General features: G+C 43.0%; 1 protein-coding gene across 1 annotated transcript in view; it reads left to right on the top strand.

The window, feature by feature from the left end:
• The window catches only part of creb5b (cAMP responsive element binding protein 5b), a 156,845-nt gene that overhangs the window by 22,766 nt on the left and 107,702 nt on the right, over positions 1 to 26,377 (top strand). The window contains exons 4-5 of the mRNA XM_034175006.1: positions 7,096 to 7,217; positions 10,883 to 11,040. Coding sequence (XP_034030897.1) covers positions 7,096 to 7,217; positions 10,883 to 11,040 — 280 coding nt within the window. The remainder of the gene's footprint in view (positions 1 to 7,095; positions 7,218 to 10,882; positions 11,041 to 26,377) is intronic.

The raw sequence follows: 26,377 nt of genomic DNA on the forward strand, positions 1-26,377 counted from the left end.
AGACTCTTTTTCCAGGCTAAGTGAAGATCTTCTAAATTAGTGAGACGCCATTTCCTCTCCAACTTACGGGTTATCTGCTTTAAGCTACGAGTTTGTGAGTTATACCACGGAGTCAGGCACTTCTGATTTAAAGCTCTCTTTTTTAGAGGAGCTACAGCATCCAAAGTAGTCTTCAATGAGGATGTAAAACTACTGACGAGATACTCTAGCTCACTTACAGAGTTTAGGTAGCTACTCTGCACTGTGTTGGTATATGGCATTAGAGAACATAAAGAAGGAATCATATCCTTAAACCTAGTTACAGCGCTTTCTGAAAGACTTCTAGTGTAATGAAACTTATTCCCCACTGCTGGGTAGTCCATCAGAGTAAATGTAAATGTTATTAAGAAATGATCAGACAGAAGGGAGTTTGCAGTGGGCATTATGTTTCTCAACTAACTAATTGTAACAACTTCTTGTATGTAGTGGGCATTATTTTTCTCAACTAATTGTAACAGCTTGTTACATGCAGTGGGCATTATTTTTCTCAACTAATTGTAACAGCTTGTTACATGCAGTGGGCATTATGTTTCTCAACTAACTAATTGTAACAATTTCTTGTATGTAGTGGGCATTATTTTTCTCAACTAATTGTAACAGCTTGTTACATGCAGTGGGCATTATGTTTCTCAACTAACTAATTGAAACAACTTCTTATATGTAGTGGGCATTATGACTCTCAACTAACTAATTATTTCATCTTCTTACATGCAGTGGGCATTATGTTTCTCAACTAACTAATTGTAACAACTTCTTGTATGTAGTGGGCATTATGGTTCTCAACTAACTAATTATTTCATCTTCTTACATGCAGTGGGCATTATTTTTCTCAACTAATTGTAACAGCTTGTTACATGCAGTGGGCATTATGTTTCTCGCTTGTAACAACTTGTTATATGTAGTGAGCATTATGTTTCTCAACTAACTAATTGAAACAACTTGTTACATGTAGTGGGAATTATGTTTGTTAACTAACTAATTATATCAACTTCCTTCATGTAGTGGGAATTATGTTTCTCAGCTAACTAGTTATAACAGCTTGTTACATGTAGTGGCCATTATGTTTTTCAGCTAACTAGTTATAATAACTTCTTACATGTAGTGGGTATTATTTTTCTCAACTAATTGTAACAACTTCTTACAGGTAGTGGGCATTATGTATCTGTACTAACTAGTTATAACAACTTGTTACATGTAGTGGGCATTATGTTTCTCAGCTAACTAGTTATAATAACTTCTTACATGTAGTGGCCATTATTTTTCTCAACTAATTGTAACAACTTCTTACAGGTAGTGGGCATTATGTATCTGTACTAACTAGTTATAACAACTTGTTACATGTAGTGGGCATTATGTTTCTCAGCTAACTAGTTATAATAACTTCTTACATGTAGTGGGCATTATGTTTCTCAACTAACTAATTGTAACAACTTCTTACAAGTAGTGGGCATTATGTATCTGTACTAACTAGTTATAACAACTTCTTACATGTAGTGGGCATTATGTTTCTCAACTGACAAATTATAGCAACTTCTTACATGTAGTGGACATTATGTTTCTCAACTAATTGTAACAATTTCTTACATGTAGTGGACATTATGTTTCTCAACTGACATTATAACAACTTCTTACATGTAGTGGACATCATGTTTCTCAACTAATTATAACAACTTCTTACAGGTAGTGGGCATTATGTATCTGTACTAACTAGTTATAACAACTTCTTACATGTAGTGGGCATTATGTTTCTCAACTGACAAATTATAGCATCTTCTTACATGTAGTGGACATTATGTTTCTCAACTGACAAATTATAACAACTTCTTACATGTAGTGGGCATTATGTATCTGTACTAACTAGTTATAACAACTTCGTACATGTAGTGGGCATTATGTTTCTCAACTGACAAATTATAACAACTTCTTACATGTAGTGGACATCATGTTTCTCAACTAATTGTAACAACTTGTTACATGCAGTGGGCATGTTTCTCAACTAACTATTGTAACAACTTGTTATATGTAGTGGGCATTATGTTTCTCAACTAACTAATTGAAACAACTTATTGCATGTAGTGGGAATTATGTTTCTTAACTAACTAATTATATCAACTTGTGACATGTAGTGGGCATTATGTTTCTCAGCTAACTAGTTATATTAACTTCTTACATGTAGTGGGCATTATGTTTCTCAGCTAACTAGTTATATCAACTTCTTACATGTAGTGGGCATTATGTTTCTCTACTAAATAATTTTAGCAACTTCTTAAATGTAGTGGGCATTATGTTTCTCAGCTAACTAATTATAACAACTTCTTATATGTAGTGTGCATTATGTTTCTCTACTAACTAGTTATAAACTTCTCACATGTAGTGGACATTATGCTTATCTACTAACTAATTATAGCAACTTCTTACATTTAGTGGGCATTATGTTTCTCAACCAATTGTTACAACTTCTTACATGTAGTGGGCATTATGTTTCTCTACTAAATAATTTTAGCAACTTCTTAAATGTAGTGGGCATTATGTTTCTCTACTAACTAGTTATAAACTTCTCACATGTAGTGCACATTATGCTTATCTACTAACTAATTATAGCAACTTCTTACATTTAGTGGGCATTATGTTTCTCAACCAATTGTTACAACTTCTTACATGTAGTGGGCATTATATTTCTCTATTAACTAATTGTAACAACTTGGTACATGTAAATCAAAATCAAATCAAATCAGTTTTATTTATATAGCGCCAAATCACAACAAACAGTTGCCCCAAGGCGCTTTATATTGTAAGGCAAAAGCCATACAATGATTACAGAAAAACCCCAACGGTCAAAACGACCCCCTGTGAGCAAGCACTTGGCGACAGTGGGAAGGAAAAACTCCCTTTTAACAGGACGAAACCTCCAGTTAGTATGCCCATGTAGTGGGCATTATGTTTCTCAATTAACTAATTGTAACAACTTGTTACATGTAGTAGGCATTATGTTCCTTAACTAGCTAATTATATCAACTTCTTACATATAGTGGCCATTATGTTTCTCAATTAACTAATTGTAACAACTTGTTAACTAACCAATTATAATTGTAACATGGGAAATATGTTGTAATATGTTGAAATATGTTGTAGTATATTAGTATATTATGTTTCTCAACTAATTCTAACAACTTGTTATATGCACTGGGCATTATGTGTCTCAACTAACTAATTGTAACAAATTCTTACATGTTGTGGGCATTATGTTTCTCAGCTAACTAGTTATAATAACTTCTTACATGTAGTGGACATTATGTTTCTCAGCTAACTAGTTATAATAACTTCTTATGTGTAGTGGGCATTATGATTCTCTACTAACTAATTTTAGCAACTTCTTACAGGTAATGGGCATTATGCGTAATTGTATATTCTGTTTCCCATTTAAACAACCATTATGAGGGACCAGTTGACATAAGAGGGTGATTGATTTCCCAACATTGCACTCAGTGAGTCAAAACTTCACAATTTCATGAGAAATTCTGGCGTCTCAGAATGTAGATTATGGAGAACCACACCCTGCTTCTGCTGGATCAGGTTCAAAACTTCTTAATCGCCCCTTGTATTTGGAATAATATGGCATTTAATTTCTTACAGTGTATAAGTCAACTGATTAGTCCATCCATCCATTTTCTTCCACTTTATCCGGAGTCGGGTCGCGGGGGCAGCAGCTCAAGCAAAGCCGCCCAGACCTCCCGATCCACACACACCTCCTCCAGCTCCTCCGGGGGAACCCCAAGGCGTTCCCAAGCCAGCCGAGAGATGTAGTCCCTCCAGCGTGTCCTGAGTCTTCCATGGGGCCTCCTCCCAGTGGGACGTGCCCGGAACACCTCTCCAGCGAGGCGTCCGGGGGGCATCTGGAAAAGATGCCCGAGCCACCTCAACTGACTCCTTTCGACGTGGAGGAGCAGCGGCTCGACTCCGAGCTCCTCCCGAGTGACTGATTAGTCTATGCCTTCATATCTAGAAGCCTGCAGTGCTGGATGAGAGTGTAAAGTGCTCTGAGATTGTGTCTTCTTTATTATTTACACAGTAGACAGCAGGATCGGATTTTCTAGGCCGGTGTCTTTATCCTCTGTTGCCTGAGTTACAGTTCTGAACATTTCTTTCCTAGTACCTTGCACTGAAGCCAGAAAGGACAGCAGTTATAGTGTAAGTCACATTGCTGTTTTAACTCAGCCGCACATGGTAACATATGCCAAACCAGTCCCTAAGATTGTCTGTTCTTTATCTTTCAGCACCTCAATATGATTACCTATTTGCTCCAACTGCCATCTATACTGTCTCATTTTCTTAAGTCAAAATTGTCTTTACTCAGTTTTTTTATTGAAAAGAACTTCATTAATATTCTTGGTCTCCCAAAGAGAAAAAAGTATTTTGGACATAAATGTGTTTAGGGCACACAGGTCATGATGAAAGTTTGAGTAAATCTTTAGGCTTGCACGAATAGATAAACAGACTGTGAAGTATGCTTTCAGGCTTTGAAATAAGCCTGATCCTAAAATCACCTTCAACTTTCTGAAACCTGATCTGCACGCAACCCCCTTAAAGTCAAGTTGAATTCTACAGCTTGCCTGAGCCTAACAAATGAGACCCCCATTCTGTATATGGGATCTGTACTTCATCAGCCATAATAGGGCTGTCGAGGACCGTATCTCTCCCTAAAACTACTCAAGTCAACTTGAATACTTATCCTACCTGAAGTGTATATTTGTTCCTGAAACAACATACAGATGTGAATAAATTGTATATTTGGTGTCTTCTTAGAAACAAAGGATTTCCTCAGAAGAGAAAATAGGTTTTTATGTATTTATTTTCCACACTCTGCTTTGTTTATAATCTGTGTAGAATGAGGACTTCTTTGTTCACAGCTAATAAAACATAAACTACAACCCAATTCCAATGAAGTTTGGACGTTGTGTGAAATGTAAATAAAAACAGAATACAATGATTTGCAAATCCTCTTCAAAATATATTCAATTGAATACACCACAAAGACAAGATATTTAATGTTCAAACTGATAAACTTGATTGTTTTTGTGCAAATATTTGCTCATTTTGAAATGGATGCCTGCAACGCGTTTCAAAAAAGCTGGGACAGTGGTATGTTTACCACTGTGTTACATCACCTTTCCTTCTAAAAACATTCAGTAAGCGTTTGGGAACTGAGGACACTAATTGTGAGTGTAATGATTGGGTATAAAAGGAGCATCCCCAAGAGGCTCAGCCATTCACAAGCAAAGATGGGGCGAGGATCATCACTTTGTGAACATCTGCGTGAAAAAATAGTCCAAAAGTTTAAGAACAATGTTTCTCAGTGTTCAATTGCAAGGAATTTAGGGATTCCTTCATCTACAGTCCATAATATAACCAGACGATTCAGAGAATCTGGAGAACTTTCTACATGTAAGCGGCAAGGCCGAAAACCAACATTGAATGCCCGTGACCTTTGATCCCTCAGGTGGCACTGCATTAAAAACCGACATCACTGTGTGAAGGATTTTACCGAGTGGACTCAGGAACACTTCAGAAAACCATTGTCAGTTAACACAGTTCGTCACTACATCTACAAGTGCAAGTTAAAACTCTACCATGCAAAGCGAAAGCCATACATCAACAACATCCAGAAATGCCGCCGCCTTCTCTGGGCCTAAGTTAATTTGAAATGGACAGACGCAGAGTGGAGAAGTGTGCTGTGGTCTGATGAGTCCACATTTCAAATTGTTTTCATCTTGAAACATAATAAAGCCAAAGTCAATTAACTACAATTGCAGTATTTTTATTCACAAACAATATGTGAAATAAAAAATAAGTAAAAGCTGTAATATTTATGGGTTCCTTATTCATTCGTCTGAAAGTTTGCATTGCTTACTGACTTTCATTTTGGTCTTAAAAGAGCAGATGATGATGTTGATGATGAAGTGATTAGATGGTGGTTAACTTTCATAGACACAAGATCAACTGAAAAAGTGACTTTGATGAGTGAATTTTATATTTAAAGGCTACAGTCAGTGCAGGGTCTGTATGTGAACTAATGCTAATGATGCTTAGGGAATAACCCTGTTGCGGCTGATGATTTGTGGACATTCACGCTGGTTATACGGTCACAAATTGAGTTTTAATGCGTCACCGTAAAACAGCTATTTGCGTTGTAGCTGCTTTGCAGCTGATTTCTATGACTGTGCATGGTCAAAATTTGCGATTGATGTCAGCTGCAGAAGGAGCTACAGAAGAGTTACAAGAGTAGTTTTTCTCAGGGAGAAAGGTATGCCGCTAACTCAGCAAGTGAATTAGCTTGCTAGCTGCAGCCACTGATTTAGCGGCTATCACCGAAGGCACGTGTCACATTGACGTTAAAAAACACACTTCACCTCTTCACTTCCTCACAGACGTGCACGTACACTGTTTAGTGACAAGTGCAAGTCCAGCATGTCAGACATGACGCATCACATTGATGCATCACCGTGCTTTTGGCGATAGCCCACTGTAGCTGTAACAGGCTAGCTAATTGACACATCTGGTCATCCATCCTGAACAGCTTAAAAATGTGAAATGAGATGTCAGCATCACTCTGTTTAGATGTTAAAAAGTATGAGCCTACCACAGCTAACCAAAAGCAGTCTGTGTTTTGTTTGTGTGCTAATAAAGGTTGAATCAAAAGGAGGCCCCTGTCTCCAACTTTTTGCCGATCGATTGAGCATATATTACAAAAAACACATCTTACACACTCTGGTAGAAATTTAATTTGGCTCCCAGGCTGGAGGAGCATTCTTGATTTTTCTTGCTCAAGGTAATAATTGAAGAGTTTTTGTTTAAATGACCCTGACAAGAATTTAACTGTAAAAATGTGTTTAATATCTAGTATTTACAGGGTATTGATATGTTATTGTGGGTGTGCTGCTGTATTTTATTTTATTTTATTAATTAATTAGTTTTTGCACAATCTTGGTGTGTGCACAGCCTGAAAAACACCAGTACTTATTTTATAAATGGCACATCTGTGTCTTTCTGGATTTGCAGACCAGACACCCACACCAACACGTTTCCTGAAGAACTGTGAGGAAGTTGGACTGTTCAGTGAGCTGGACTGTTCTATTGAACAGGAATTCTGCAAGGCCCAGGAAGAAGAAGACAGCAAACAGGTAGAGATCAATGCACATAAAACATATGTGGACCTCCTAAAGTCATCGCCACACACAGCAACTAGGTTGGATGGTTAGGAACTGTTATATGCTCAGTTTTCTAAGATTTGCATATGTTTCAACATTCAAAACAAACTGTTCAAAGTCTACAAGCACATGACCACAGGTATGGGTACCCCTCTGATTGCTGTGTGTAGCCATCTCTTAAATATCCAACCCGTGTTGGGTCTCAAATACCACAATCTTCTGTTCCCATTAGTCTTGTTGACAGTGACAGACAGCGTTAGCAGGTGGAGATTTGTTACCCACCACAGGTGAAGAGAGAGGAGATCAGGTTCTCCACCTGTAACTTCAAACAGTTCTCCGGCTATCTCTTAGTGACAGACTGCTATTTCCCTCTAGAGGTAAAGACACACTCCCCGAGACAACATTTTTAACAGCAGTAAAAGAGCTGGCCAGACATTCAAGCATGTAGCCAAAGTTGCGAAGTCTTGACATTTACCAAAGCGGTGATCATTTCTGCATTATGGATCTGCCCTGAGGCACCTCTTCCTCAAACAACGGTTCTTTCAGACTGCTTATCTAATGTCTGCTGAGAGGTGCGGTAGATGCTGTAGCTAAGCTGTCATCTGGGCTGTTTGGCTCTGGAACTCGTCTACACTCAGGTCAGTCACGTCTGGTCTCTTCAGCCTGTGTGGTTTGTAATGGGAGGCGCTGCTAAGTCAGCAGGAAGCAAGCCAGTGCAAGACTCTTTCAGATCACAAAAAGCAAAAACCTAAAGCGTCAGGAAAATAGTGTCCAGTTTGCATTATAAAGAAAATATACATTTACAGTATATGCAGACACATACATGAAAGATTGATGTAGTTGTATTACAAAACACTTCTTTTCCTCATATAAATTTATAGTCAGTGTGATTTGAGGTAAAATTATGCCTCATTTTTGCTCCTTGATACTTCACTTTTGATTTATGTCAATTGCATCAACTTGCTTGAGTTATGACAAGACATGTGAGTGAAGTTTGTAGAATGATTTCAGGATATTCACTTAAAAAAAAATCCAATCTGATTCAGGCCCCAAGATGTGATTGTTATGATATGCATCACTCCACCCCTAGTTGGAATAGTCAGCTATGACTAGCTAGTACCACACTAGTCGACTAATTTTTTCTAATTGCCTATCTGAGTAATTCAAATTTTCATGCACAGCTATCAAAAATGGTAGATTACCCTTGAAGAGACCCCCCCCCCCCCACCAAGAACAGAGATCAAGCAAAAATGTATTGCCATTTTTGGTTTTTGACTAGTTGATGAATTATGACCAGTTGACTAATGATTTACAGTAGTTGAGCCAACCCTAATACACTTAATTAAACTAGAAATGGGATAAATGGAATGCTAGCCAGGCAAGAACTGGCTGTAAATTGTAGCATGCTAATTCATGATGAGGACTTGGCAGAGGATAGGGAAGTGTGGGATGAGCTGCTTGGTCTACTGCCTCCGTGACCCGGACCTGGAAAAGTGGTACAAAATGAATTAATGAATGAATGACCACTCTATCATATTTTTGAGATGTAATGGTGGAGCACATGTAAATAGAACAGTTAAAAACATACAAACAAACTGGCTTTCTGATTAAATCACAATATGGACATCTGAAGCTTCTCAAAACCGTGTTAAGTTTTATGGGTGTTTTCGAGCTACATTTCTTCAGTTTATATTCACTGACATTATTTTGGGCCAAACGTTGTGAAAGCTGCCCCAAATGACAGTCCCATTCAAAAAGCCAATAGCTTCTGTCCTGATCAAATGGAACCATCTTTCACAGTGTGAAATCTTTTTTATTCTTGCTTATTTGTTTGTTTGTTGGATGATTTTAACTTTCCGACCAATTCCAGAAAGTTCCAGTAATGTAGTTTGTGGTCACTCATCTTACTGGCCTCTCTCAGATGAAAAATGGTGCGAGTTGTTGGATAATTTTTCAGTCTTCTCTTTTCCTGGCATTAACAATATAGTTTTTGCATGAGGTGATTCTTATTTATTGGAAATTTGGAAGTAGTTTTGTGTATTCCTTGTGAAATTGTGACTGCCAGTAGTAATACCATAATAACACTCTTACAACTTCGGCAAAATCAACAGAAATGAAGATGCTTATATTTTCCTCTGCATATCAAAGTAGAGCTGCAACCCACATATGCAAGTCTGCATGAATACAGTATGTTTGGTGGCATCATAGTTCGTGCCTTTAGCAGGGCATGCATAGGATTAATGGAGTCAGTGAGTCAATGGAGCCGCAACATTTATAACTCCATAAAAACTACTGCATATACAGCTATGAAATTTTGGGTTCTGATAGAGACAAGTGAGTACCAGTGAACATCCTGTTTTGGTCCATGTTGGCATCTTTTAAGATGCAAAATAACATAAATACAGTCAGTCTATCAATTGGCTTATGAAGTCTTGTTGCTAGTTGGAGGGCCTTATGGACACTGGAGACCACTGTTGCTTGCAATTGCAATGTAAAACCTATAGAACAGGGCAGCACAGGGTGGTTAGTGGTTAGCACTGTTACCTCACAGCAAGAAGGTCATGGGATCTCTTCTCACATGCAATTTAGGTGAATTGGTGACTCTAATTTGTACTGTAGGTGTGTTGGTTTGGATTAGATTAGATAGAACTTCATTGATCCCTTGGAAGCCTCCCTCAGGGAAATTGACATTCCAACAGCACTGTATAGCAGAACAGAGGGTAAGAAGCACACAGAGTATCAAACGTGAAAGTAAAAAAAAAACAGTTTGAAAATATAAATGCACAAATATAAATACCAGACATACTGATCAGCACTGGTTCATTGGCTACTACTGTTTCTCTCCTCCCGTCCTCTGTCTTCCTGTTACTCCTCCTCCCCTGGAGTGAGGAGTTGTACAGTCTGATGGCCTGAGGGACAAAGGAGTTTTTCAGTCTGTTGGTCCTGCACTTGGGAAGGAGCAGTCTGTGGCTGAAGATTGTGTGTGACCCTGTGATAGATTGGCATCTTATCCAGGGTGTACCCTGCCTCATGTCGTATGACTACTTGGATAGGCTCCAGCACCCCCATGACCCTTGATTGGAGTAAGCAGGTATAGAAATGAATTAACCCACAGAATAGAAACAAACACATACTGTTGCAGCCCTTAAAAGTGGAAGGAAAAAATAAACCCAGAGATGATCTTGGCACATATTCTCTGTGATTAGCAGAGAAGGCATTATTGGAATATATCTGCAAAATATCCATAATTGTAAAAATTGCTGCATATTCATCTTTGAAATTTTGTGTTCTGATAGATACAGGTGAGGACAAATGAACCTTCTATTTTTGGTCATGTTGGCATTTTTAAAATCCACAGTGACCATTACATAAAATACAGACAGGTGGACATGAGTAGTTACTTGTGAAGCCTTTTTGCTCATTGCATGCCTGGTATCCACTAAGGCTACCTTCCCTTGTATGTATAACAGACCTTAAATGCAGCGTCTTCAGTTGGACCTCTTTGATACGGCACCTTATTGGAGGTCATACTGATCCTCATCACCCATTAAGGCCGTGTGGAGCGGTGTAAGACCGTACGACCATAACTGCCTTCTGAACTGTCTATGCTTGCTCTTCTCTCCTTTTCCTCACTGCAGACCATCTCACTGCACAGCCAAGCAGGCCAAGGCCAACACCAGCAGTCCCATTCACGGATGTCAAACCATGACACCAGCATCGTGATCCAGCAGGCCCTGCCATCGCCGCAGTCCAGCTCCGTCATCACTCAGGCTCCATCCACCAACAGACAGATAGGGTGAGACGAACATTTATATATATATACCGTATTTTCCGGACTATAAGTCGCACTTTTTTACATGTTTTGGCCGGGGGTGCGACCTATACTCCGGTGCGACTTATAAATGAAAAATATACCGGTAGGATCTCAATTAATTTACTGTAACAAAACAATTTTACGTGACAGAGTCGATCTATGTTTTAAAATGGCCACCGGAAAAGGAAATGCAATGCATCATGGGCACTGTAGTATGACGGCCATCCTATAGTTCACGCTGGTCGCGATAACCAATCAGAGAACAGAACTTTGGATGCGTATTCCTCACCTCACCCACAGCGTGTGAAGCTGACGAACACGGTGCTTGCTGTTATTCCGGCTTGGCGAACAGAACAGCTTCAACCCTTGGATATCAATGTGAGCAGAGTGTTTAAGTTGACGCTGAGAGCTGCGTGGGAGCATTGGGTGAGCGACGGCGGAGGATTAGCGTGTGCACTTGGAAGGAGCTGGCGTCGATGATTGTGAAAAGCGTTTGAAGCAGACGAACATGGTGTTTATTCCGGGACGGCTAACAAGACAGCTTCAACCCTTGGATATCAGTGTGAGCAGAGTTGACGCTGAGAGCTGCATGGGAGCACTGAGCGACGGCGGAGGATTAGCGTCTCCACTTGGAAGGAGCTGGATCGACACCGCTGGGAGGTCATGAGCTGCGCAGGTAGGCGCTGCATGGTTCGGCTCGCAATGTGGTCCGCAAAATACAAACATATCCGTAGGTAAACTGCAGCTCACGAGAGGGCACTCGAGGCTTGTGTGACTGTTCCTGCGACTTCTGACTACCATAGAAAAATAAAAATTTTAACGTTACTGATAACATAACAAGACAACGGAGAAGGCCCGAAAAAAATGCCACCAAAAAGAAAATCATACTCTGCAGATTACAAGTTGCGACTGGTGAAATATGCATCCGAAAACGGTAGCCGTCACAATATTATCATCTGAACTTTTCATGTTAACATACCTGTATGTCCATGGGACTTATAGTCCAGTGGACCTTATTTATGGTTTATTTTTCTTTATAATGGATAAAGTGGCTGGTGCGACTTATACTCCGGTGCGACTTATAGTCCGGAAAATACGGTATATATAACTGAGGAAGTTCAGTTATAAACTGTTGACCATTTATTACAAGACAAGCGGAGTGATGGAAGCGTATCTGCACTTCAAGTGCAAACTCATGGGCCTGGTCCCATTGTGTTTGTGCCGACTGTTGTCCCTGTGTACTCTCTGATGTAATGTTTGTGCTTTGTTACATGTGGAGTAGCATGTGAGGTTAGGGATTCATGTTGTGCAGTATTGTCCCACAACAGAGTGTGCCAAAGAGGATCCCAGAGGACATGATGAGGTCATTGTTGAGGTTTCTGGCGTGACTTATATCGGTTTAGAATTTCATTTCTAAAATAGCTATTTTTACTGTATGGGAATGGCAAGTATGTTACTGGAGCTCAGATTTGCTGATATCATTGCACTCATGCTACAAACTTTAAGTAACAGCATATACAGATGTGTTAGAAAAGTCCTACAGGGTCATGCTTTGTTTTATCTCCTGCACATAGTAGTCAAATAGTTCACAGCATGTTCCTTTGCAGGCGTCATCGACCCCTGTGCGCCTGACACATTGGGTGTTATGTGGTGATGGCCCCCTTTGACACACTTGGGTGTACATATCTTCTGCCAGAGATGTATTTAGGGGCCCGTTTGTCTGTTTGTTAGCAGGATATTTTAAAAAACATTGACAAATTGCAGTGTAATTTGGTGGAGTTGAAAGTCTTACATCGATGAAAAATTTATTTAGTTTTGAGGCAGCTCAAGATCCAGGATGATGATTCATATAGATTATTTCTCCAATCCCCCCCCCCCCCCCCCCAACCCCACCACCACCACCACTGCCATTGCTTTCTATGTTTGTTGTACTATGGTGAAAGAGCACTGCTGCTGGCTGTCATGCACACTTAAGGACAAGCACTGTAGCGTCCTAGCACAGGTGTGCACTAAGTGCATTTAGTTTTCTTAATTTGTAAACATAGTTACATAGTCAGAATGAGCTTCCTTCTTCACCACACAGTAAATTTTCCAGAGTTAAATTGACTCTTCAGTCAGTGCATGTGGTTTCTTTTCAAAAAGTATTAAATCAACTCCGTTATTGTGTCAAATTAACGTTATCGTAGTATAAATGAATTCTATTAGAGTTTATCAACTTGATTTAACTTTATGACATAGTTGAATTAACATGATTTGAAATGGGAGCACATGCACGAACAGCAGAGTCAGTATAAGGTCTGAACCACGCAGCAAGCATCACGCTCGCTTTACGCCTGCATTGCATGTTGATTTTCATTTAGGTGTCCATGTAAACAGATTAAACCTTGCAGACAGGCAGCATGAGTGACATGTCCCAGATGTGTCTATTGCTTTTCGTGGCCCACGCTCCTCTAGAGAATAGACGCAACACCTATTTTTCATGTGCCCTGTAAGCACCACACAGCTAATAGACAGACAAATAATTAGCAGACAGGCATTTCAACATCATACAGACAACATTAAATAATTAACACCTTTTGCTGGACTTTCTATGAATGGTTTCCAACCGCTCCTCAACCCACACAGAGTTCTGAGTCAGGATTATAAAAATATCTCAAAGATGGTGAGTCTACATGTGCTTATATAACTACTTGTATTTTTAAGTTTATATATTGAAAAGTCTGGTGCACGGCTGTATCTGCTGAGTTAAAAAAAAAATACCACATGTAAATACACACATACACACACAAGACATGCCCAAACCCAGTGCTCACATTTAAAATTGTCAGAGTAGATAGAGAATGTGGAGTAAAATAAAATTTTTAAAAGACAAAGGATGGGAACAGACTGAGCAGTGACACACCACAAACACAGCTGAAACACTGCCTGATGTAAATGTACACACACTATGACGCCCGTGTCCAACGTGATGTGGCCATTGCAGTGTGTACTGTATGCACACACAGGTCATGCACACTTTTCTTCTTCTATCCTGCTGTTGTCCACTGACCTCATTCGCTCTTTATTCCCGTGAGCATCTTTAAACCTGTGCCAGGGCTTTGTTACTGTAAACCAGACATGCGACGAGCTCCTTGGATATTGAGATGGCTCAGTGTTAGGCTGCTGCTGTATTGAGGCTCTCTTGTGTAAATTTACTGCTTGAGAACCTTGTGAATATTGGATGGGAGGCCCATCATTAAGCCTGACTGACACCCCGTCAAGGCTCTTTGTCGAGGAGCGGGATGGAATTTCATCCCATTGGAGAAGCAGCAATCGCTGCCAGTAAGAGAGACTTGCTTCACCTGAGTTTACCTGTCATTAAAAAGTCCCCTCTTTCTTAAAGTGCAGTGTTCACTCTGGCAGTCCCTTATGAACTTTTGTGGTTTCTTTATTTGTCGACACAAGAATGCAAGTTGCAGAAATATGAAAGCACTTCCTCCAAGACTGCACAGCTCCTCATATTTTGCAGTATAACTAATGTAGGATACACCATTACTTTCATTACCAGCAGCACCAGAGCCAAGTCTCTTAAACAGAAAGTCACTTTTGATCAAGGTTACTATACAATCAAGGTTACTGTACAATTCAATTTATGAAAATCACTTTAAATCAATTTGAGCTGTACTAAATCAAAATTGTTATGTCCTTGTTGGAGGTAAAAAATAAAACCACCCTTACTGCGTGACAATCTGAAGTGCTGTTCCATGTGGTTGTGGTTTCCCGCCTCAGAATAGCCTCTGTCACAGGTGGAATATTATTTGAGGCTTTCCTCCAGAAGTACTGTCTTCCAGGGGTTTCCTGTCTTGACTCACAGGGTCACATCCTAAGGGTAGTATCTCACTGATGCACGATTGGTGGAGAGGAGGCAGACACGCAACATCGCGCGAAAACAGATGAAAAGGTGATAATTTCCTCCTGTGGAATCTCACTGAATTGGTGCTTCTGATGTGCGTGCATGTGTATGCATGATGGCTGACTGTCTGCTGAATGCTGTTCAGAGTGGTGGCCAAAATTACTGACACAAATCTTGAGCAGTCCATACACATGCCACGCAAGAACCACTAACATGGCGCACAGCACACACGCGAAAGTCGAGTTACATTGGCGTGGTATTTGCAGGTGCAAGGATTTCCACATGAATACCACACGACACTCTCATGGATGTTGAGCGCCACTGGCGCAGCTGAAATAACCACACATTTGCGCACACAGTGCTCAGGATGGCTGTGGACTATGACATTGTTATTATATGAAAGAGGCTGTAAAAAGTCCCCCGACTTCAGGCTGAAAAAGCACTGAAATAATAATTAAATAAATTAATAAATAATAAGAAAAGCGTGAACAAGCACTCGTGGACTTACAGAATGATGTCCACTGAACTTCCACTGATGCCCTCACAGACATGCTTCATCCACATTCACCACACAGATGAAGGCCGCTGTCCCTGCCGCTGCCCGGCAGCACTGGACTACGGTCCTCAGAAAAATAAATAAAAAGAGAAAATTTGGTTTGTGGGTAGATGACAGCAATGATTGTATGTCTACCCAGGCACGATGCGTGCAGCGCATCCTGTGCATGCACAGCTGGGCTATGCAGGACAGGACACACGGGCACCGTGATCCTTTGGAAATGCTCCGATAAAAAAAAAATGAAGCCAGAGTGCTGACATCATCCATCCAGCACGGCATGCACATGTGAAAAGCAAGTGTGCACTGACAGGAGCACTATAATTCAATCCTCTTCTTTCCTCAGAATAATAAATAAATAAACAATAAGTCCGGTTTGTGGAGGTTGCTCGTGGTTGGATACGACGTGCATGTGGAGTGTGCACTGAGCAGAAGCATTAAACTTAAATCCACTTCTGTCCTCAGAAAATAAATAAATATAGGTAAACACAATGAAGCTGGTCTGTGCAGCTCATGTGTCCAGTCCAGCGCGTATGCACGGTGGTGTGGCGATGACCAGGAGCATTAAACTTAATTTCCACTTCTTTCCTCTGAAAAATAAATATATAAATAAATAAACAAACAAACTAAATCCGCTCTGTGCAGCTTGTCTGTGGCTGAACAGGATGCATCCAGGTTGCTAATGTGCATGCACATCATGTGGGTGCTGGCCAGCTGCAGAGCGGCCTGGTTGGAGGCTGCTGGAGTGTTCAGTCACTTCCAGAAGTGCTGTTCCTCTCCGATCATATAAAAGGGAAAGTGTATGTCAAACCCCTCACAAGTTGGTTCACATGTGGCGCAGGTTCTGAGTCACAGAGACGACGTGGTGAGGAGTACGAGGTGCCTGCTTAAGGATTTGGTGAGGGAGTTCATTGCAGTGATTAATTGTTCATTCAAAAATCAAGCAGTGCATGGGCACCGCCCTACAATTGAGGTGAGGGGACAGTGAGCAGCTGTGAACCTTGTGCTGAACTTCATGAATTTCTTCACAGATGCCGTTCGCAGGCTGTTGCAGCCCGGTGAGATACTTGCCTAAGGGCCCCTTCACACATAGTAGAAATGTGGTCGAATTGCGCATGAATTGCGCATGAAGCAGGAATCGTATGCAATACGTGTAAAATCGTAGCTGCCTCCATACACCTGTTGCTACAACTATTTCTGCACACCAGCGGCTGAAAGACAGAGTGTGCCCTGTGAGAGCCCATCGAACCCTCATGCAGCAGGTGTCGGCCAAATTCCATCTGACACACATAAACATCTAACACCACTTGCTTGGCACTTAGAAAATTTGTGGCCATTCATGCTATTAGCACGAAAACAGTCAGAAGACAATCACTTTCGAGCCGGTAGTGAAATTTGTCTAAGTGCCCCCACAAGTGTGGCTTTGCAAAACAGCAACACACATGTGAGGTGCCAGAGTGTCGCTCCCCCCGCACAAACATGTGCCGTGTGTGTGAATCGTGCGTGTTTTGCACTTGCATGGGCTGTTGATATGGATGTACAGATGGTGTGTTGGTGTGTGTGCTGGACTGACAGGGGGTGTGTCCGCTGACAGCTGCAGGTGTTGAGATATCTGGTTCTGGACGTCACAGCTGCAGAACATGTACCGTGTTTTGACGGACACGCACGGTGGTGTGCTTGCTGGCCTCATGTGGCAATACGTGAAAACAGATATCACTGTTGCAGTGGGCTGGAGAAACGGCCCATCAGTTCATGTGAACACGCAGCGGGCAGTCTGAATGTCACATCTGTCTGACAGGACACACGTCTCCTGTGAGCAGCGCAGGACTATATGACAAAGCCAACAGTGTGACAAATACACCACTTCAGTCATGTATCAGCAGAAATACGCCGTAACAAACGTCGTTTGGTCAGTTATCACGGTGCTCTTTTCTCTTTAAAAAAAAAAAAGTTTATCTCCTTGTGATTTTAGCCATTTCACGTCCTGTTATAAGACAGTGATTGTAGCGCAGTGGTATAGTTTCTGTCTGGTAATCAGAGCTTTTGTAAATTGCAGGTGCAAATCCCGTAAGTGGCATTTATTTTTATTTAACCAGGGTTATTTAATCACGGGGTTCTGTATTGCGTCCACTTTTATTTATTATTTATATCAACCCAGTGATATTCACTAATTATACAGCTGGTTTTTTATTTATTGTTCTCCACATAAGCAGCGTGATATGGTGCACCTCGTCCCAGTTGCTCGCACTGTGTTCCTGTTTACATGACACCGTCGCAGCGGGTTCGTTCAGGCCTGCCCGTCGGCTCTATGTTTTCGTGATTCACTCATACGAGCTTTTCCGCCGTGATTCACCCTGATTTGTACTTATTCGTACTATGTGTGAAGGGGCCCTAACACATGAAGGAAGGCTGGTGTGGAGGTGCAGGTTCCATGAGAAAAGGCTGATCTGTGAATGTTTACATCAGCAGGAAAATTGAATTGAGGGAAACCCCTCCACTGAGAACTAGTGCTTCCACAGGAAGTGATTAGGGCTGACCAAAGGCTCGGTGCACAGGGTCTCTCCACAGGAACTTTCCTGCTGACAGACGAGCTGCAGTCTGCTCACGGTGAGAAAAGTGAGTTTGCACACAGAAGGTCAAGACTTGGGTAGACGACAGCAACGGTTGTGTGTCTACCCGACTGCTTAGTTCCACATCACCACTGTGGGCAGTGACATAAGGTGCTTTCCCACCAGAGGGACTTAATCATAGTTCTTTGAACTGTTGGTGGAAGTACCCTCTGTTTTCTGAGTTGGCACTGCATGAAAATTGGGAAGGTCATGGTTATTAGAACTTTTGTAGAGAAATTTTGTAGCTCCTGCTTCAGGGTAGGGACTTTCCTGTCAACAAAAGCAGCCATTACATAAGTCTACATTGATTAGTCAGTGCTGAAACCGCCATTTTTAAAGACTATGTATGTTAGCCATAGCATCCAAATTGCATTCCAAATTGCATCTTTTTACCAAATGAGAACAGAGTCGAGTATGACTGCCTTTTTCAGGGCACTCCACATTTTTTGTGCTGTTGCTCAAAGTGTGTCAAGTTGGAAATCTCTGAAAGTTTTGAGAGAGTTTGCTGGTATCATTGTTGCAGCACCTTTTCAGGCAAGATTTGTCACTTTGACAACCTGAAATGGAGGGAAAGCTGTTTGGCGTCTTTTTTTATTAATGGGAAGCAGATTGGACAGACTCTAAACACTGCTACTGAGATGAAGTTGTTAGCTCATCCCAATATTAAAAACTCCATCAATAAAATAAGTATAATGGCAAATCTATCTGTTTTAAACCTTTTACAATGGCGCAGAAGGTAAAACAGTTGTCCGCTTGTTAGCATAGCTTAGCATCTTAGCTTACCCAGGGAGTTATACATGTAAATAAGCATTTACCAGGGTTCCCGTGCACTGCACATATCTTTGTTTCTTCATTGTTGTCAGCCTGTCACCTGAACACAACAAATTCAAGCAATCAACATCTTTCCTTGAGCAGCACGGCAACACAAGGTTAAGAATGTTGTGGGGTGCGCGTCATTCCACCAAAACGGCCTCTCGAGTACCCATAGTTCTGACAGCAATGCTGCTGATGTGCAGCATTGCTGGAGTGGACTCAGCTCTTTAGTGGTTCACTGTGGCATCCTTTTTGTCATTTTAAACTAGATTGTCTATTATTGTCAACTGATAATTAAGTTTAAGTATTGTTGGTTTTCAAATCTTTGATCCAAAATAACGTGGCAAAGTTATGCAAATCCTTGTGAAGAACAGAAATGACTTTTGCACTTGCAGACCTTCGAGATCGTCAAAAGTGATGAACGTCATGAAGGTCTGTGGAAAAATGTTTAGTGAACAAGAAGAAAATGCAGAGAGAAATCAGTTTAATCTCGCTTCCGTCTGCTCTGCTGATCATGCAGTGTGAGCGCCCAATGAATTAGGATAACAAGTCATTTTCATTGCTCCACAATGTTTACTAAAGAGCTTTGAGGCTTGGAATCAATTAGGATTGGCTTTCCTCGAGTCCATTTACTTTCGGGTTGAGCTGGGCCTGCAGCTGTGAAACCTGAGGACCTCGCTCGCTCATTTTCTCTCTCGCTCCTTCTGCTCCGCCTGCTTTTAGTCCCAGTGCAAGGTCTTTGGGGAGACACAAACCAGTGTTAAAACCAAAGAAACAGCCAGCAGATCTTAATATCACAGCTATTATTATCGTACAAAGGGAAGTGACGGCCAGCAGATTTAAATCTGCTTTTCTGTCCTGTGCACCTGGAGATGTGTTGTGTCATAATTAAATTAAATGTGTTGCACATTATAACAAACTGGATATGGCCTTTGGTGGAAACGTCAGTATTTTGACTTGTAAGCGGAGATGTGGGAGTAAAGGTGCAGCCACTAATGTATTGAAAATGACGTTTGTTCTTCTGCTCTGGCTCAAAAGAAGAATTCAATCATTTATATTGCACAGTCCAATCAGGCTGAATGCAGCTGGGTTAAGTGAAGTGTGATTGTAGCGCAGTTCTGGCTGTCTTAAAGAGCAGGTGTTCTGTTTAACTGGGACGCTTTCTTCAATACTTTGAGTGACAAACACAAATGAGACTTTCTATGAATGTTGAGAACTATTTGAAGCTGAAGGGTGCCGTCTCCAACCGCTCATGACTGTTGATGGTGACTGGTTTTTAGTTTTGTCATTGTCTGTATTTGTTCAGTGTCATTTCAAAGTTGACATCTGTATCATTTGATTCATGCATGAATATGATATTTAATATATGCAGCTTATTACAGAATTATATGTGATCTGCAATTACAAAAAATTGTGCATAGTGCATGGTATTCTATCCGTGCGTGCACACATGCTTAGATGAACACTGTAATATATCTCGATAAGTACTGATTCAGTTTTTAGGCAGCAAAAGCAGCTGTTCATTGTTCCTTATAGCCCGTTCACCACATTAATAGTCACATACATCTGCCAGTGCTTTGAAATTGTACAGCAGTCTGGGCTTGGCCCAGAACTTTTCCAGTTGTGACTTGAATGCATTCAAGTCTCAGGTGCTGGTCTTCATATGGTCTTAATTTTGGTGTCAAATTATTTGCAACATACAAGTTTCTATAGGCTCCAATGGAACACTTTGCCAGAAATGGAAGTGTTGCCATGGAAATGGCCAAGTTCACTCACTACTCACGACTGAGTCTGAGGAGCAGATTTTGGACTTAAATCACTAAGAGACCCAAAGTTTCTGCTTGAAGCAAATGTACAAGTGTGTTAAAATGGTCAGAAAGCCTTTTTGACCCAAAAAATCACTCCACATCAGGAATTTATTTTATTTTTTATTTTTACTGTAAGTCATAAACTCAACAGAAGACAGAGAATTTCATTTAAATAACTACTTTTCCCCCCAACATATGGGGAATTAATGCCTTAAAAACAGAGCGGCCCACAGATAGACACTGTGCTCTTTAAGTTGTGTATTATGTTCATTTTATTACCGCTGGTGTTCTTTTGCATGGAGCCGCATTTTAATTTGACAAAAGTTTTACTCCAGATCTCCTTCATGATATAATGCCAATTATATAACGGCTGAGTGGATCCTTGTCATTTGATTGGTGCTTTGTATGTCACATGACATGGATTAATTCATCCCATTTGTGTTGCATCGCATTTAGTGTGCGGCTTGGTTCCATTTAGAGTGCAAATTTAGTTCTATACGTTTGATATCATTGCACTCTACACGCACACACACGCGCACGTCCTCGTGCACGCTCATACACGTGATCATGCACGCACATGACCACGCACGTGCTCATGCACGCATGCACGCCCACACGCCCGTGCGCATGCACACACAACACTCGCGCGCATGCACACACAAAACAAATCCACTGTGCTGTCTGGAGGCTGTTAGCAGGAAGAGGAAGAAAAGCTGACTCATTTCTGATGTGATTTTTTTGCTGCACTGAGGATGCACACAGTCTTTATTTGGTAGTACACACATGCACAAGCGCTGACCAGGTTGCGTGTGTGCCCGTGTGCGGGGCACGTTCGGCCTCACTAACGCCCCCGCGACGTTCCAAGCTTTGGTAAATGACGTCTTGCGGGACTTCCTGCATTGGTTCGTCTTCGTATATCTGGACGATATACTCATCTTTTCCCCGGACCCTGAGACCCATGTCCAGCATGTACGTCAGGTCCTACAGCGGTTGTTGGAGAACCGGCTGTTTGTGAAGGGCGAGAATGCGAGTTCCACCGCACTTCTTTGTCCTTCTTGGGGTTCATCATCTCCTCCAACTCCGTCACCCCTGATCCGGCCAAGGTTGCAGCAGTGAGAGATTGGCCCCAACCAACAAGCCGCAGGAAACTGCAGCAATTCCTCGGCTTTGCAAATTTCTACAGGAGGTTCATTAAAGGCTACAGTCAGGTAGTTAGCCCCTGACTGCCCTGACCTCCACCAAGGTCCCCTTCACCTGGTCGGATCGGTGCGAAGCCGCGTTCAAGGAGTTGAAACGCCGGTTCTCGACTGCACCAGTTCTGGTGCAGCCTGATCCTGATCGCCAGTACATAGTGGAAGTGGACGCCTCTGACTCAGGGATAGGAGCCGTGCTGTCCTAGAGCGTGGAGGCTGATAAGGTTCTCCATCCTTGTGCCTATTTTTCCCGCAGGTTGACCCCAGCTGAACAGAACTATGACGTCGGCAATCGGGAGCTCCTTGCGGTGAAGGAGGCTCTTGAAGAGTGGAGACACCTGCTGGAGGGGGCGTTGTTGCCTTTCACGGTTTTCACGGACCATCGGAACCTGGAGTACATCCGGACCGCCAAGCGGCTGAACCCCAGGCAAGCCCGCTGGTCTCTGTTCTTCGGGCGCTTTGACTTCCGGATCACGTACCGCCCCGGGACCAAAAACCAAAATCAGATGCGTTGTCCCAGGTGCACGAAGAAGATGCCAAGGGGGGCTGTCGAACCCCACCGAGACCATCATCCCCGAGTCCACTGTCGTGGCCTCCCTCACCTGGGACGTGGAGAAGGCCGTCCGGGAGGCCCTGGCAAGGAGCCCGGACCCGGGGACCGGCCCCAAGAACAGAATGTACGTCCCACCAGAGGCCAGAGCTGCCGTATTGGACTTCTGTCACGGATCCAAGCTCTCCTGTCATCCCGGAGTGCGTAGGACCGTGGCAGTGGTCCAGCAGCGCTTCTGGTGGGCGTCCCTGGAAACCGACGTTCGGGACTACGTCCAGGCCTGTACCATCTGCGCCAGGGGCAAGGCAGACCATCGGAGGACCTCGGGACTCCTTCAACCCCTGCCGGTGCCTCACCGCCCTGGTCTCACATCGGCCTGGACTTCATCACGGGCCTCCCGCCGTCCCAGGGCAACACCATCATTCTCACGATAGTGGACCGGTTCTCCAACGGCCCACTTCGTGGCCCTCCCGAAGCTCCCGACGGCCCAGGAGACGGCAGACCTCCTGGTCCACCACGTCATGCGGCTGCATGGGATACCATCGGACATTGTATCAGATCGTGGTCCCCAGTTCTCTTCGCAGGTTTGGAGGAGTTTCTGTAAGGAGCTGGGGGCCACCGTGAGTCTCTCGTCCGGGTACCACCCCCAGACAAACGGCCAGGCAGAGCGGGCTAACCAGGAGTTGGAACAGGCCCTTCGCTGCGTCACCTCCGCGCACCTGGCGGCCTGGAGTCACCATCTGGCCTGGATCGAGTATGCCCATAACAGCCAAGTCTCGTCTGCTACCGGCCTCTCCCCTTTTGAGGCATGTTTGGGGCACCAGCCTCCATTGTTCCCTGGTGGAGGGAGAGTCGGAGTGCCCTCGGTCCAGGCCCACCTCAGGAGGTGCCGTCGGATGTGGCGGACCGCCCTCTGCCCTGTTAAAGGCCCGGACGAGGGCCAAGACCCATGCGGACCGCCGGCGTTCCCCGTCCCCCACATACCAGCCCGGGCAGGAGGTGTGGCTCTCGACGAAGGACATCCCTCTGTGTGTGGACTCCCCAAAATTAAAGGACAGATTCATAGGACCCTTCAGGATCCTCAAAATCATCAACCCGGCCGCAGTGAAGCTTCAACTCCCAGCTTCACTGCGGATCCACCCTGTGTTCCACGTGTCCCGCCTCAAACCACACCACACCTCGCTCCTCTGTGCTCCTGGACCTACGCCGCCTCCTGCCCGGCTCATTGACGGGGAGCCTGCTTGGACAGTCCGCAGGCTCCTGGACGTCCGTCGTAAGGGCCGGGGGTTCCAATATCTGGTGGACTGGGAGGGGTATGGACCTGAAGAACGCTCCTGGGTGAAGAGGAGCTTCATCCTGGACCCGGCCCTCCTGGCCGATTTTTACAAGAGACACCCGGACAAGCCTGGTCGGACGCCAGGAGGCGCCCATTGAGGGGGGGGTCCTGTTATGTGGGCCGCTGAAGAGGAGGTACTGCTGGCCCACCACCACCAGAGGGCGCCCTGCTTGGAGTGCGGGCTCCAAGCATGAGAGGCGCCAGACCCAGAAGAAGTGACAGCTGTCACTCATCCTCAGCACCGGCTGTCACTCATTCATCATCATCACCATCACCATAAAGGCCGGACTGCAACTCCACCTCCTCGCCGAGAAATCAACTACCGAAGAGGTAATTTTCTCTGCTGACTCGAACGTTGAATAATAATCTGAACTTCTTTTGCAGCCGTTTTCCTGGTGTTTACCTTATCTGTGGGATTGGGCTTTTGGTGTGACAGCGACGGCTTCGCCTCACACCCCAAACCAGATAAGTGGTTAAAACAGGAGCTGCACGAGTGTGTGATTGGAGGTGGAGGTGCTCCCTCCTAACTGAGTGCAGACTGTGGATTACTGAGTGTGCGAATTCACACTCATCCATCCTGTATTTGTTTTCTGCCAGCAGTACCAGGGTCGATAGCCGAAGACAGAGGCCACCTGGGGACTCGGGACTGGCGGCTCCGGTGTTCTTCAGACCGTTGGTGGTGGAAGCCGTGTGGGACGCGGCTCATCTCTCGTCGGGGGTCTTCTATCTCGAGCCTGCCCACACGTCACCTGGTGTTAATTGACTTTACTGATCTTGTGTGTTTAGTTGTGTGTGTGTCACAACATTAAATTGTTACTATTTGGCTTATTCATTGTCCGTTCCTTTGCGCCCCCTGTTGTGGGTCCGTGCTACGACACCTTCCCAACAACTGCTTCTTGAAAAAAAGAAGAAACAGAAGAGGGGAAGAGGGGTGCAGGAATCAGTGTAATCCTCATGTAGTGGGCATTATGTTTCTCTACTAAATAATTTTAGCAACTTCTTAAATGTAGTGGGCATTATGTTTCTCTACTAACTAGTTATAAACTTCTCACATGTAGTGCACATTATGCTTATCTACTAACTAATTATAGCAACTTCTTACATTTAGTGGGCATTATGTTTCTCAACCAATTGTTACAACTTCTTACATGTAGTGGGCATTATATTCTCTATTAACTAATTGTAACAACTTGGTACATGTAAATCAAAATCAAATCAAATCAGTTTTATTTATATAGCGCCAAATCACAACAAACAGTTGCCCCAAGGCGCTTTATATTGTAAGCAAAAGCCATACAATGATTACAGAAAAACCCCAACGGTCAAAACGACCCCCTGTGAGCAAGCACTTGGCGACAGTGGGAAGGAAAAACTCCCTTTTAACAGGACGAAACCTCCAGTTAGTATGCCCATGTAGTGGGCATTATGTTTCTCAATTAACTAATTGTAACAACTTGTTACGTAGTAGGCATTATGTTCCTTAACTAGCTAATTATATCAACTTCTTACATATAGTGGCCATTATGTTTCTCAATTAACTAATTGTAACAACTTGTTAACTAACCAATTATAATTGTAACATGGGAATATGTTGTAATATGTTGAAATATGTTGTAGTATATTAGTATATTATGTTTCTCAACTAATTCTAACAACTTGTTATATGCACTGGGCATTATGTGTCTCAACTAACTAATTGTAACAAATTCTTACATGTTGTGGGCATTATGTTTCTCAGCTAACTAGTTATAATAACTTCTTACATGTAGTGGACATTATGTTTCTCAGCTAACTAGTTATAATAACTTCTTATGTGTAGTGGGCATTATGATTCTCTACTAACTAATTTTAGCAACTTCTTACAGGTAATGGGCATTATGCGTAATTGTATATTCTGTTTCCCATTTAAACAACCATTATGAGGGACCAGTTGACATAAGAGGGTGATTGATTTCCCAACATTGCACTCAGTGAGTCAAAACTTCACAATTTCATGAGAAATTCTGGCGTCTCAGAATGTAGATTATGGAGAACCACACCCTGCTTCTGCTGGATCAGGTTCAAAACTTCTTAATCGCCCCTTGTATTTGGAATAATATGGCATTTAATTTCTTACAGTGTATAAGTCAACTGATTAGTCCATCCATCCATTTTCTTCCACTTTATCCGGAGTCGGGTCGCGGGGGCAGCAGCTCAAGCAAAGCCGCCCAGACCTCCCGATCCACACACACCTCCTCCAGCTCCTCCGGGGGAACCCCAAGGCGTTCCCAAGCCAGCCGAGAGATGTAGTCCCTCCAGCGTGTCCTGAGTCTTCCATGGGGCCTCCTCCCAGTGGGACGTGCCCGGAACACCTCTCCAGCGAGGCGTCCGGGGGGGCATCTGGAAAAGATGCCCGAGCCACCTCAACTGACTCCTTTCGACGTGGAGGAGCAGCGGCTCGACTCCGAGCTCCTCCGAGTGACTGATTAGTCTATGCCTTCATATCTAGAAGCCTGCAGTGCTGGATGAGAGTGTAAAGTGCTCTGAGATTGTGTCTTCTTTATTATTTACACAGTAGAAGCAGGA

This window comes from Thalassophryne amazonica, chromosome 7 (assembly GCF_902500255.1).
Source record: "Thalassophryne amazonica chromosome 7, fThaAma1.1, whole genome shotgun sequence".
Lineage (NCBI taxonomy): Eukaryota > Metazoa > Chordata > Actinopteri > Batrachoidiformes > Batrachoididae > Thalassophryne > Thalassophryne amazonica.